The 13,251-nt window shown below is 45.4% G+C and overlaps 1 protein-coding gene across 1 annotated transcript in view; it reads left to right on the top strand.

Annotated features, from left to right (window-relative positions):
• Positions 1-241: 241 nt before the first annotated feature.
• The window catches only part of LOC143111668 (seipin-like), a 16,061-nt gene continuing 3,051 nt past the window's right edge, over positions 242-13,251 (top strand). Inside the window, exons 1-8 of the mRNA XM_076273931.1 lie at positions 242-695; positions 1,596-2,064; positions 4,338-4,419; positions 7,185-7,328; positions 8,505-8,639; positions 9,581-9,678; positions 9,914-10,055; positions 11,803-11,881. Of these exons, the coding sequence (XP_076130046.1) occupies positions 1,742-2,064; positions 4,338-4,419; positions 7,185-7,328; positions 8,505-8,639; positions 9,581-9,678; positions 9,914-10,055; positions 11,803-11,881 (1,003 nt within the window). The 5' untranslated portion in view covers positions 242-695; positions 1,596-1,741. The remainder of the gene's footprint in view (positions 696-1,595; positions 2,065-4,337; positions 4,420-7,184; positions 7,329-8,504; positions 8,640-9,580; positions 9,679-9,913; positions 10,056-11,802; positions 11,882-13,251) is intronic.

The following is a 13,251-nucleotide window of genomic DNA, read 5'->3' as shown; positions in this document are numbered from 1 at the left end:
GCCTCGCATATCACGTCCCCCCATCTCCCTCAATCTCCATCACCACACACACACTCACACTCACTCAGGTTCCAGAGAGGCTGATGTGGACAGATGATAGCCTACCAGACTGATGTGAAGTGCGGAGGATAGGAGCAAGGTCAGGGTAGCTACTGATGAGAGGAGAGTCAGTGATAGAAAAAGAGGAATAAAGAAACTGGTTGACGTTTCTTCATGAGAAACCTAATCTTGAAGTGGGGTCTTCCTTTCAAAAAGAAACAGTCCTGTCAATAAAATCACACTCATTGCATGTTAACAAAATGAAGGCTTGCTTTACAATTAAATTTTGGAATTCACCACACTTGAACTCAATATAATTACAAACTGATGTCTAAAGACATGTTTTCATTGCCAGCTAATCTACTCTGAAAGCATGCTCCTCAGTGATATGTCATGTAACCCTGGACACTGAGGATCGGGCTCAGTCCCGGGCAATCAGCACACGCGTTGTTTTCAGACTCGCCGGCGTGGGGTGGAGTGCCTTTTACTGTCTATGCTTATGGGTCCTTCTCGGCTGCCGTAGTAAATACCGTCGCTAGCGTTTTGGTAACAGTATATTGGAACATACAGTACTTTGCAGGATCCTCGTTGTATTTGTGCTTGTCAGCAGGTTTAATAGCGCGTTTTTAAGATTTCCAATGGAGATAAATGAGATGGTGAGTTTAAAGAAATACCCTCTTGTCTTGTATCTTTCATTGAAATAGTTTATCTAAGTCAGTTATCATTAGCTAAGCAGCTAGCAAAGCATACCTAGCAACTTGAGTCCCTAGTCTACCTAATGTTACTTTACGATACATACTTTAGCTTGTTAAATAAGTTGTTTCTAGGTACTCACCTAGTTAGCCAAGATGATCAACACCAGTTTAATTTATCCTTTGAGAATTAAAAAAACATACATATCGTTAGTCTACACTTGTTCTTTACAAAGATGTTGCACTTATTTGTTGTCATGGGATTTTCATCATGCCTCTTTTAAAACATACTTGTGTAGATACTTCTTGGTTGATCAGGTTGTGTACAGACATATTACAAACAGAAAACTCATTCAGCCAGGCTGAGTTCTCCTCGGTGGCTGTAACATGCTGATTATCTCCTTCCTGTCAAATGTTTGCTATCCCGTGACAGCAGCACCCCAGTGATGGTTTGGGTGCTGCTGTCACGGTTTGGGCCCAAACCATCACTAAAGCGACATTTCTAAAGTGTCACTGTTGTATTTAGGGTTTTCTCTGAAAAGAGCGAACACATCATTGATTATGTGCGTGTGTAATGCTGGCCTTATAGACGCGCTTCAATAATCAAAGAGGTATTTTGTTGAATGCTGTCACGGCTCTTTGAAATAGATAAGATGACTAAATAGATGACCTCACAAATTAACATGTCAAGTTCTTTCCAGCTAGTTTAAAAGCTGTTCGGCATGCAAGCCAGTAAAACATTCGAGGGAGGCATTTCTGTTAGCATTGGGTCTCTTTTGTCCAAACAGCAACTTTCTCTAGTCAGCGAGGCCCCTCGAAACACCGCCACACAGGAAACCTGTCTTGAACTGCTTCCTTTGACAGGCAGGCCAGTAGCATGAGACAAGTGACTGCAGGATTCCAGGCTTTGACCAACTGACCAACGTAGACGTCTGCAGCCTCCAGACCAGCACGCCCCCCCCACACAGGTGCATGACCGCCCCCCGGGACAGGTGAGGGGGCGGTTGCACATGCAGACGGAGAAGAAGCCTCCGGTGTTTGCTGTGAAACGCGAGGAGCTGCAGCGTAGCTACGAGGGCGCTCGCGAGGTTCAGCAGCCAGGACGCGGCCGCAGCCGGGAGGACATGGGAGCCGTGATGGGGCCCGTGTTGCTATGGCTGCAGGACGTTACCGCGGTGACGCTACTGAGGGCCAGACGCACACTGCTGCAGGTGGCCGTAGTGCTGCTTGTCCTGCTCCTTCTCCTCTGGGTGTCCATCTTCCTCTACGGCAGCTTCTACTACTCCTACATGCCCTCGGTCAGCTACGCCACACCTGTGCACCTCTACTACAGGTAAGCACGCACGCACGCCACACCTGTGCACCTCTACTACAGGTAAGGACACGCACACACGCACGCCACACCTGTGCACCTCTACTACAGGCACGCACGCACGCACGCACGCACGCACGCACGCACGCACGCCACACCTGTGCACCTCTACTACAGGTAAGCACGCACGCACGCACGCACGCACGCCACACCTGTGCACCTCTACTACAGGTAAGGACACGCACACACGCACGCCACACCTGTGCACCTCTACTACAGGTAAGGACACGCACACACGCACACGGCCTACTGGTTAGCACTCTGGACTTGTAACCGGGTTGCCGGTTCGAGCCCCGACCAGTGGGCCACGGCTGAAGTGCCCTTGAGCAAGGCACCTAACCCCTCACTGCTCCCCGAGCGCCGCTGTTGTAGCAGGCAGCTCACTGCGCCGGGATTAGTGTGTGCTTCACCTCACTGTGTGTTCACTGTGTGCTGAGTGTGTTTCACTAATTCACGGATTGGGTTAAATGCAGAGACCAAATTTCCCTCACGGGATCAAAAGAGTATATATACTTATACTTACACGCAGGCACGCACGCACCCACGCAGGCACGCACACACGCACGCCACACCTGTGCACCTCTACTACAGGTAAGCACGCACGCATGCACGCACACACAAAACATTAGTAAGTAAGCAACAGTAAGTAAGTAACAGAAACATACCAACACACAGACAAACATGCAGTCGGCCTATTTACAGATACAGACATGGCAATAAGGCAAAACCCAACTTCAGGATCAGCAGTTACCTGATGCCAGACGGAAAAGGTGTGTCTTAAGCCTGGATTTAAAAGCAGTAAGGGTTGGTATATTTCTGAGGTCTTAAGCCTGGATTTAAAAGCAGTAAGCGTTGGTATATTTCTGAGGTCTCAAGCCTGGATTTAAAAGCAGTGAGGGTTGGTATATATCTGAGGTCTTAAGCCTGGATTTAAAAGCAGTAAGGGTTGGTATATTTCTGAGGTCTGAAGCCTGGATTTAAAAACAGTTAGGGTTGGTTTTTCATAAACTTTTTTTTTTCTCATAATTTTTTCATAAAAAGTTTTAAAAAGACTTTTTTAAGTCCATGTTTCTACCACATTGTCTTACAACATTTAGCCATGTGGCAGTGCCATTTTCAGTCAGAACAAACATATTGGTCAAGAGAAAACCAACATAAATCAATATTTGCCAGGGGTATGAATCATTTTGTTCTTAACTGTATGTGGGAGTATGTCCATTAAGTGCTGTATGTGGGAGCATGTCCATTAAGGGCCACTTGACCACTGAAGAAGAGATCTGTTGTTGCACCACACACACACTCACACACTCGAGGAATCCTTCAGAGATAATAAATGATGGTCATTCTTTTTTGTAATTATCCATCTTACTCTGTATTTTTTAACCTTTGAACTGTTTAAGCCGTCATGATACATGTTAGGTGTTTTGTAGACGGTATAGGTAACCTTCTGTTTGTTTTGTAAGTAGAGTTGCAGATTTGTAATAATATCTCTGGTCAGATGGCACTCTCTCTCTGAAGTAGCCTGACGAGCCAGACCCACATTAAAATGTAGGGTCTGGGCACTCACCGTTGGCAGTGCTCAGTCCGAGGGGCGGGATAATCGGTTGTCTTTTAAATTCCTTCTATGAGTCCCATGCGTTTTCCCACCAGCTAGTTGGCTAGTTCAAACTTTTGCCCACTTAAAAAAAGTTTAACTCGTGTGACACTGTTCGCCAACAGCAACATCCATCTTCTTTGTTTTCAAGTAGCAGGGAATTCAAGCCAAACCGTTGCGTTGCAACTCTGCCATCAATCATTATGTTAAGCCCGCCTAACGTCTCTATACACGATTTGATTGGCCTGATAGAAGTTACATTTTTCCAGCTCACAAGCCAACGGAGAGTTGCTAGACTAGCCCTCGCATCTAGATTTCTAGGCTACCTCTGAAGGGCTCTGGGCTGTTAAATGTCAGATAATGCCAGATCTCATGAGACCTCCTCTATCCTCCTGTGGTGTCAGTTCCATTCCATACACACGTTAGCAGATACTTTTATACACAATGCTCTTCTAATTGAGTCACAATGAAAGTCATTTCAGATGACTTTCCTGGTTTTCTTCTGGTTCTCTGGTGGTTCTTTCCTGGTTCTCTTCTAGTTCTCTTGTGGTTCTTTCCTGTTTCTCTGCTGGTTCTCTCCTGGTTCTTTCCTGGTTCTCTGCTGGTTCTCATGTGTGTTGTTTCTCATGTCCTCCCCCAGTACTGACTGTGACTCCTCCGAGGCTGGCCTCTGCTCCTTCCCCATGGCCAACATCTCTCTGCTGAAGAATGGTAGAGACCAGGTGAGCTAGCCCACACATCATAGGGCAGAGACCAGGTGAGCTAGCCCACACATGGGGTAGAGACCAGGTGAACTAGCCCACACATCATAGAGACCAGGTGAGCTAGCCCACACATCATAGGGTAGAGACCAGGTGAGCTAGCCCACACATCATAGGGTAGAGACCAGGTGAACTAGCCCACACATCATAGAGACCAGGTGAGCTAGCCCACACATCATAGGGCAGAGACCAGGTGAGCTAACCCACACATCATAGGGTAGAGACCAGGTGAGCTAGCCCACACATCATAGGGTAGAGACCAGGTGAGCTAGCCCACACATCATAGGGTAGAGACCAGGGGCCTGTACTACGAAGCGGGGTTACTGGCTTATCTGGGTAACTTCGAGAGTAACTTGATCACGTGTGGCGTAACTTCCCGATTAACCCGTACTACGAAAGGTGGATAGGTGTTAACCGAGGTATGCTGCCATGGCAATTTATGCTGCATTTCAAACCTGCTCCGACTAGGTGTGTAAATCGGAGTCTTCATGACGATTCGATACAATATCGATTTCTTAAGCCAATGATTCGATTATTTTCGATACTTCAGAATTCCCCACGATACGATTCGATACGATTCAATACTCAATATTTTTACATGATATCTATGAAGTTTCAAATAAATCAACAAAAGTTCGGAATGTAGGAGCAGGTATCTAAAGCCTTCGTTATACAGCCTCATGTCTTTGCATATAAAAAAAAAAACCCACCCGCAGCTTAGGAGTAGGTAGTGCGCTTACATCGGAGCCATAGACAGAAAAAGAAAGGTCGGAGCTGATGCTGAAAATAGATAGGCAAACAAACAGGCGGCAAAATAAACACATTAATCGATACTCTTGCGCACGAATCGATGCATTGAATCGCCTGCTGCATAATCGATGCATCGATACGAATCGATTAATATTTACATCCCTAGCTCCGACCAGGTTATGTTCTTGGTTAACCCGAGATTTCCGTTAACCACACCCTTTATAAGTACCACCCCTCCACTAACAATTTCTCCCGAGACATGTCGGCGTACCTGGATGATCTATACGACATTGGAGCGCAAATCGTGAGGGACTCTCTTTGCAGGGCGAGGGGTTTTAGAGACCGCCAGAAAATATATATAGCCTACACGGACGATATTCTCTATGAAGATATATATTGTCAGTCGAGGGAATTCGTTATCTTTGTCAGATGATCTAGGAAGACGTCTCATAGCAATGCCCGTACGTGGACATTCATGTATTCCATCGGTGATGCAAGAATACTGTATGTCCGAAAATAAATCGGACATAGGCCTACAGTATGCTGAACATCTGAGCAAGAATAGCCTAAAATAAATCGGACATAGCCTACAGTAGGCCTAATAAATTAAAATCATAATTTTAACAAACTTGTCGAATTGAATGTCATATTACTGTACCCTGCACATAAAGGCTACACATTTCCACAGAACCAGAATCCGACCAAATGCCTCCCTCAACCCCCTCCATAATCGGCCTTCCACTATTATTTGCGATGGCCAAATCTTCTGCTACTGTAAAACACTCTGGTGCCTTTCCTCCTACAGTAGTGTTCAAAGACACCTTTTTCTTGTTAGCTGTAAAACAGAGGCCAAGTGAAGACTATAAGCTAGGCCTACATGTTTTCATAATTAAGAAATATTAATGCAAGCTATAACTATATAAACCTACTATTCTGAATAATGTTTTTGTGTTTCATTTTCACCTGCTGCCATGTGCGTTTGGCAATGGTGTTGCATCTGAAATGTTCACAGGATTAGGCATACACTAAATCAGTCAATGGGGGCTACTTAAACATTCAATTATCCTTATTACTGTAATCTATATGCCCACTTCTGAATTGGGTTGCATCTGTAGGCCTTTCTATGAACTCAAAATAGGCTATTTAATTATTTCAACTCATTTCAGACATTCTGCAAGCTACTAATCCTCCGTAACACATATTTGAAGAACATGTGGGAATAAAACTTTACTTTTACGAGGCATGCCAGATTGTGGAGTGGCATGTTCGTTTATTGCGAGGCATGCCAGATTGTGGAGTGGCATGTTAGTTTATTGCGAGGCATGCCAGATTGTGGAGTGGCATGTTAGTTTTATTGTGGGTGTGTCGGATTGTGGAGTGGCATGTTAGTTTTATTGTGGGGTGTGTCGGATTGTAGCGAGGAATGCCAGTTAATGGAATGCAGTGGGTACCATATCGTATGGGTGGGTAAGTGCCAGTGGAGACGGACCTGTTTGGCAGATTTAGGGCAGAGCGCCACCCTTGTGTGGCAGGACCAACAGCGTGTGTGTGTGTGTGTGTGTGTGTGGCAGGACCAACAGCCTGTGTGTGTGTGGAAAGCTGAGATCACAGCTCAGTGTGGTAGCAGTTTAATGCCAAGGCAGGCGAGTGATAATGAACTGTGTGTCTCACAGGGTTTGTTTCGTTTGCTCTGTTGAAATATCTTGACATAGTTTTGAGTCTATATGGCCCATCCTACCACCCTTCTTTACTGTGTCACTCTATCCCTCTCTCTCTCACTCTATCACTCTCTTTCATTTAGGCAATCTCATCTCCTCTGAGAATGACTTTAATCGATGTGTTATGTCTGCTGTCCTGATTATTCTTAATCTATTTCTGTGCCTGTGTCTGTGTTTTTAATTCTGTCTTCCACCCTCTCTTTCTCACCTTTTCCTTCCCTCCCTCTCTCCCTCCCTCCCCCCCCTCTCGGTGTCCAGGTGATGGCTCCTGGTCAGCCGTATAGAGTGTCTCTGGAGCTGGAGCTGCCGGAGTCTCCAGTGAATGAGCAGCTGGGGATGTTTATGGTCAAGATGTCCTGCTACAGCCGAGATGGACACACCACTGCATCTGTCGCTCGCTCAGTGAGTGATCATGATCTCTCTCTCTCTCTCTCTCTCTCTCGCTCTCTCTCTCTCTCTCTCTCTCTTCTTACAGACAAACAAACACACACACATAAACACACACACATAAACACACACTTCCATTCATTCTTTTTTGCCTCAACCTTTCTGTCTTTCTATCTTTCTTTTCTCTTTGTTTCTTTTGTCTTTCTTGTCCTCCTCTTAATTCTCTCTCTCTCTATATATATATATATATATATATATCTCTCTCTTCCCTCCTTATTTCTCTCTCTCTCTCTCTCTCTCTCTCACCCCCCAGTCTTGTGATTCTGAGAGAGATAATCCACACAACCACAGTTGAGAGAGAGAGAACATGCTTTACAGAACAAGGCTTTCACAGACACATCTTCAACAGAGAACATGCTTTATTAGATACAAGGCTTTCACAGACACATCTTCAACAGAGAACATGCTTTATTAGATACAAGGCTTTCACAGACACATCTTCAACAGAGAACATGCTTTATTAAATACAAGGCTTTCACAGACACATCCCGAAACAGAGAACATGCTTTATTAAACACAAGGCTTTCACAGACACAAGGCTTTCACAGACACATCCCCAACAGAGAACACGCTTTATTAGATACAAGGCTTTCTTTAGTGCCACCGCTGACTCGGTCACTGCTGATGCCCCCGTGCTCTCACATGTCAGCTGCCCCCCCCCCCCCTCTGATTCATTAGTCCCCCCCCCCCTCCCTCTGATTCATTAGTCGTCGTCCCCCCCCCTCCCTCTGATTCATTAGTCCCCCCCCCCCCTCCCTCTGATTCATTAGTCATTTCACGCATCTATTTTTTTCAACCCATACCGCCTCATTCTCTAGGTGCTCAGTGTAAAGGATTCCTCAGTTAGTCCTCAGTCCTCAGTTAGTCCTCAGTTAGGTATTCGGTTTGAATTGCTGCTCTAACATATTTTAAAAATGCTACTGGTAAGTGGTTTAGTAGAATGTTCTTGAAGATACATAGTTTACTGCAGAAGGCATAATAACTTACTAATAACCTGAATCACAGAAACCAGGTTACTCTATCCTGATTGATGACATCTGTGTCATATTGCCTTGCTGTGCTGTGAGTAATGTGTGTGTGATGTTGTGTGTGTGTGTGTGTGTCTTGCTGTGACTTCCTGTTTCCCGTCAGGCCATGCTGCACTTCCGCTCCAGTCTCCTCAAGACGCTGAGCACGCTGGTCTTCTCCCCACTGCTGCTGACTGGCGTCTCCGAGCAGAAACAGCTCCTGGAGCTCGAGCTCTTCACAGACTACAAAGACAACTCGGTGTGTGTGTGTGTGTGTGTGTGTGTGTGTGTGTACGTGTGTGTGTACGCACTTGTGTCTCCTGCTGTGGTACAGATTGTGAATGTACTCAGCTCATTTCACACATGATCTGAAATACACACACACACACACACACACACACACACACACACACACACACACACTCATGGCCTCAGGAGATGACCACAAGCTGCTGATCTCATGACTCTCTATTTTCAGTCATGAAGTAGTTGAGTCGACTCGCGCTGATCATTTCTGACCCTTTTAAACTCTGCTGAATGAGAAAACTCTCTGAAGCAATATTAATTCTCTATATTAATATTAATTCTCTATATTAATGCACTACAAACATCTCTATATTCATTCACTACAAATGTCTCTATACTAATGCACTACAAATGTCTCTATACTAATGCACTACAAATGTCTCTATACTAATGCACTACAAATGTCTCTGTATTAATGCACTAACTGTGGGGGCAGTGAGTTCTGTTGCCCTGCAGGGAGGGGGCAACTGGGGGGGCAGTGAGTTCTGTAGCCCTGCAGGGAGGGGGCAACTGTGGGGGTACTTCGGAGTGACTTTTAGTGAGGAACAGCATATGGCTGGGACATCGGTACACATTAAACACCATCATGCTGGAGCTACACATACTGGCCTACAGTAGGGGTCACTTAGGGGTCACTTAGGGGTCACTTAGGGTAGCGTATGTGTGTGTGGGTGTGTGTGTGTGTGTGTGTGTTGCATTACCAGCCTGTTGTAAAGTGATGTGCATGTGTAAAACCTCTGCTGTGCGTGTATGTGTGTCTGCTGTGTGGGTGTGTGTGTGTGTGTGTGTGTGTGTGTGTGTGTGTGTGTGTGTGTGTGTGTGTGTGTGTGTGTGTGTGTGTGTGTGTGTGTGTGTGTGTGTGTGTGTGTGTGTGTGTGTGTGTGTGTGATATAGTACCAGCCTGCGGTGGGTGCAGTGATTGAGATCCAGTCACGCCAGGTGCAGGTGTACTCTGCCCAGCTCAGGATCCATGCCTACTTCACTGGCATCAGGTAAACAGCAACACACACACACACACACACACGCACACACACACACACACATGCACACATATGCACACACACACACACACACACACACACACACACACACACACACACACACACACACTAGGTGTACTCTGCCCAGCTCAGGATCCATGCCTACTTCACTGGCATCAGGTAACCAGCAACACACGCACACACACACACACACACACACACCCTGACGGCCTGTGTCCCGCGGTAGGTACGTGCTGTATAACTTCCCTCTGGGCTCGGCAGTGGTGGGCGTGAGCAGCAACTTCCTGTTCCTCAGTGTGGTCGTGCTCTTCGGCTACCTGCAGATCATCTGGGGCGGCCTCTGGCCACCGGAGCAGGTCAGGGTCCGGGTAAGCACAGCTCGCATCATAACCCCCGTGTGTGTGTGCACAGCTTGCATCCTAACCCCCGTGTGTTTGCGTGTGTGTGTGTGTGCGCGTGTCTGTGTGTGTGCGGGTGTGTGGGTGTGTGTGGCAGTGGCTATGTAACATTCTACCATATTGTAGTTGAACTGCCAGGGGCGTAACTATCAGTAAGCAGGGTACGCGGTTGCTTACGGGCCCGGACCAATCAGGGGCCCGCATCACACTGGAAATACATGATTGACGGCCGGGCCCCCTATCGCAAATTGCTAAATATCACCTGCTTGCTGCAGCTTTGGTCTGCACGTATTAAAACCGGTCTGTGCACGTCTTTTTAAAACGCATCTTTTTGTCTCTCGTGGGCATTTAATCTGCTGCCAGCTTGTGACTCCACATTGCCCAAAATGCTTGATTGCATTGTATTCTCCACATTTTAGCTAAATTTTGATGGCATGGCATCAAAATGACATGGCATTTTCTTTCAGTGAATCTTTTGCTTTACAATTAGGCTTATAATCGTCACTCGCGACCGGGCCTTTCACTGTAAAACGGACATTGTTCAGATCTTAACACAGCCCAGCATAGTCCATGTTAAGATTATCTTTGTTGGACCAAACCAGGTAATAAATAAACTTGTTTGAGTTTAGGAGCAATGCACCTTGTCTAAGGTTATTCATTAGCCTTTAGGTTAATAGACTAATGATGTCTGCCTATTCACCTATTGCCCATCTTAATGGTTTAAAGTTCGCGTATTCTCCATCAAATAGACTCGTTCTACATTTTCGCGTGCAAAAATGCAACATACGGTTAGCTGTCTAATATTGTTCACGTTAATGACATTGAAAAAATATGCTTCTTGCTACACTAGGATACTCACCGTTTTTTCCTAACATAATTTGAATTTGAATTCTCAAAGTTTCATGTAGCTCACCGTGACATCCATCACCTCTGCTCGGCGACTCACATCACTATTCCAGCTGATACATTGGACGCACCTATCTGCGCTCACACATAGCCTACTTTCGCTTTCTAAGAATATCAAAATTGCGTTATATATATATATATTTTTTTTTTGTAAGGGGGGCAGCTCAGTCAAAGAGGGCAGACGGGCAGTTCCATTATGCACTAGTGCTATGTTTGTGGCTAAATGAACGATTTAGCATAACATAATGACTCATTAATGCAATTTCATAGTAGCCTAATCAGCAGTGTTTTTTCATGTGTTGTGCGCCTTCACCAGTATTTTTGTTTTTGTGGTGCACGTACTCCTGATTTTGTCAGTCATCTCATCTCTTATATGCTGTGTCTCAAGGATCCTATCCTGTCCTATTCATGGTAGCCTACTCGTGGACATTGCGTTATCACGCGCTGTAGAAAGGGGGCCCGCCTTGATAATCCTGCATATGGGCCCGGTGTTGGCTCGTTACGCCACTGTGAACTGCAACTTTATTGTACTCTTATTGTATCTTGGTAGTTGTAAGTTGCTTTGGAGAAAGGCGTCAGCTAAACGACCAAATTGTCACCTTCCTAAAATTATATAATATAAACATTATAAACAGACCAAAATGTTTTTTTTTCATTTCATTTTTGAAAAACCTTTTTGAAGATACCGCTTTTGTGTGTATGTGTGTTTATTTTTGTTTAGTGAGAGTGTGTAATTGGGTTGTCTGCTTCAGGTGATTCTGTGTGTGTGTGTGTGTGTGTGTGTGTGTAAATGTGTTTTTACTTTCTGCAGGTGATGATGGGGGATACGACTCGACTGCAGCAGAGGAGAGAGGAGGCTCGCAAGCGCATGTCAGCAACCAGCCAGCAGAGTGAGTGTGTGTGGCTATGGTACATGCACACGCGCACACACACGCACGCACACATGCACGCACACATACACGCACGCACACACTCCTACGTTGTTTTTCATTTATTCTCTGATATTGTGGAGGTGGAGGAATACTGAGGCCTCTAAAATGTAGCTGCACTTCACTGAGGTCACTTCACAGAGGTCACTTCACAGAGGTCACTGCATTCCTATTGAATAGCTTTCATTAGTGTCCACGTTATGAGCTCTGCACAGCCTTTATGTTTCACTAAGCAGTTCACCTTTATGCACCGTGCTGTACTTAACTCTTTAGGCAGCGTGCTGTACAGTACTTAACTCTTTATGCAGCGTGCTGTACTTAACTCTTTAGCAGCCGTGCTGTACTTAACTCTTTAGCAGCGTGCTGTACAGTACTTAACTCTTTAGCAGCGTGCTGTACTTAACTCTTTAGCAGCGTGCTATACTTAACTCTTTAGGCAGCCGTGCTGTACAGTGCTTAACTCTTTAGCAGCGTGCTGTACTTAACTCTTTAGGCAGCCGTGCTGTACAGTACTTAACTCTTTAGGCAGCCGTGCTGTACAGTACTTAACTCTTTATCCAGGCGTGATGTACTTAACTCTTTAGATAGGCGTGCTGTACTTAACTCTTTAGATAGGCGTGTTGTACTTAACTCTTTATGCAGCGTGCTGTACTTAACTCTTTAGCAGGCGTGCTGTACTTAACACTTTAGCAGGCGTGCTGTACAGTACTTAACTCTTTAGGCAGCGTGCTGTACTTAACTCTTTATGCAGCGTGCTGTAGAGTACTTAACTCTTTATGCAGCGTGCTGTACTTAACTCTTTAGGCAGCGTGCTGTACTTAACTCTTTAGATAGGCGTGCAGTACTTAACTCTTTATGCAGCGTGCTGTACTTAACTCTTTAGATAGGCGTGGTGTACTTAACTCTTTAGCAGCGTGCTGTACTTAACTCTTTATGCAGCGTGCTGTACTTAACTCTTTAACAGCGTGCTGTACTTAACTCTTTAGGCAGCGTGCTGTACTTAACTCTTTAGCAGCGTGCTGTACTTAACTCTTTATGCAGCGTTCTGTACTTAACTCTTTATGCAGCGTGCTGTACAGTGCTTAACTCTTTAGCAGCGTGCTGTACTTAACTCTTTATGCAGCGTGCTGTATAGTACTTAACTCTTTAGCAGAGTGCTGTACTTAACTCTTTAGCAGCGTGCTGTACAGTCCTTAACTCTTTAGCAGCGTGCTGTACTTAACTCTTTATGCAGCGTGCTGTACAGTACTTAACTCTTTAGCAGAGTGCTGTACTTAACTCTTTAGCAGCGTGCTGTACTTAACTCTTTAGCAGCGTGCTGTACTTAACTC

Source organism: Alosa pseudoharengus, unplaced genomic scaffold, assembly GCF_046254945.1.
Source record: "Alosa pseudoharengus isolate Yale_2024_CS ecotype anadromous, Long Island Sound unplaced genomic scaffold, YU_APseudo_1.1 YU_APseudo_1.1_scf_8, whole genome shotgun sequence".
Lineage (NCBI taxonomy): Eukaryota > Metazoa > Chordata > Actinopteri > Clupeiformes > Clupeidae > Alosa > Alosa pseudoharengus.
Note: the sequence above shows the minus strand (reverse complement) of the source record. Positions and strands in the feature narration are given on the sequence as shown.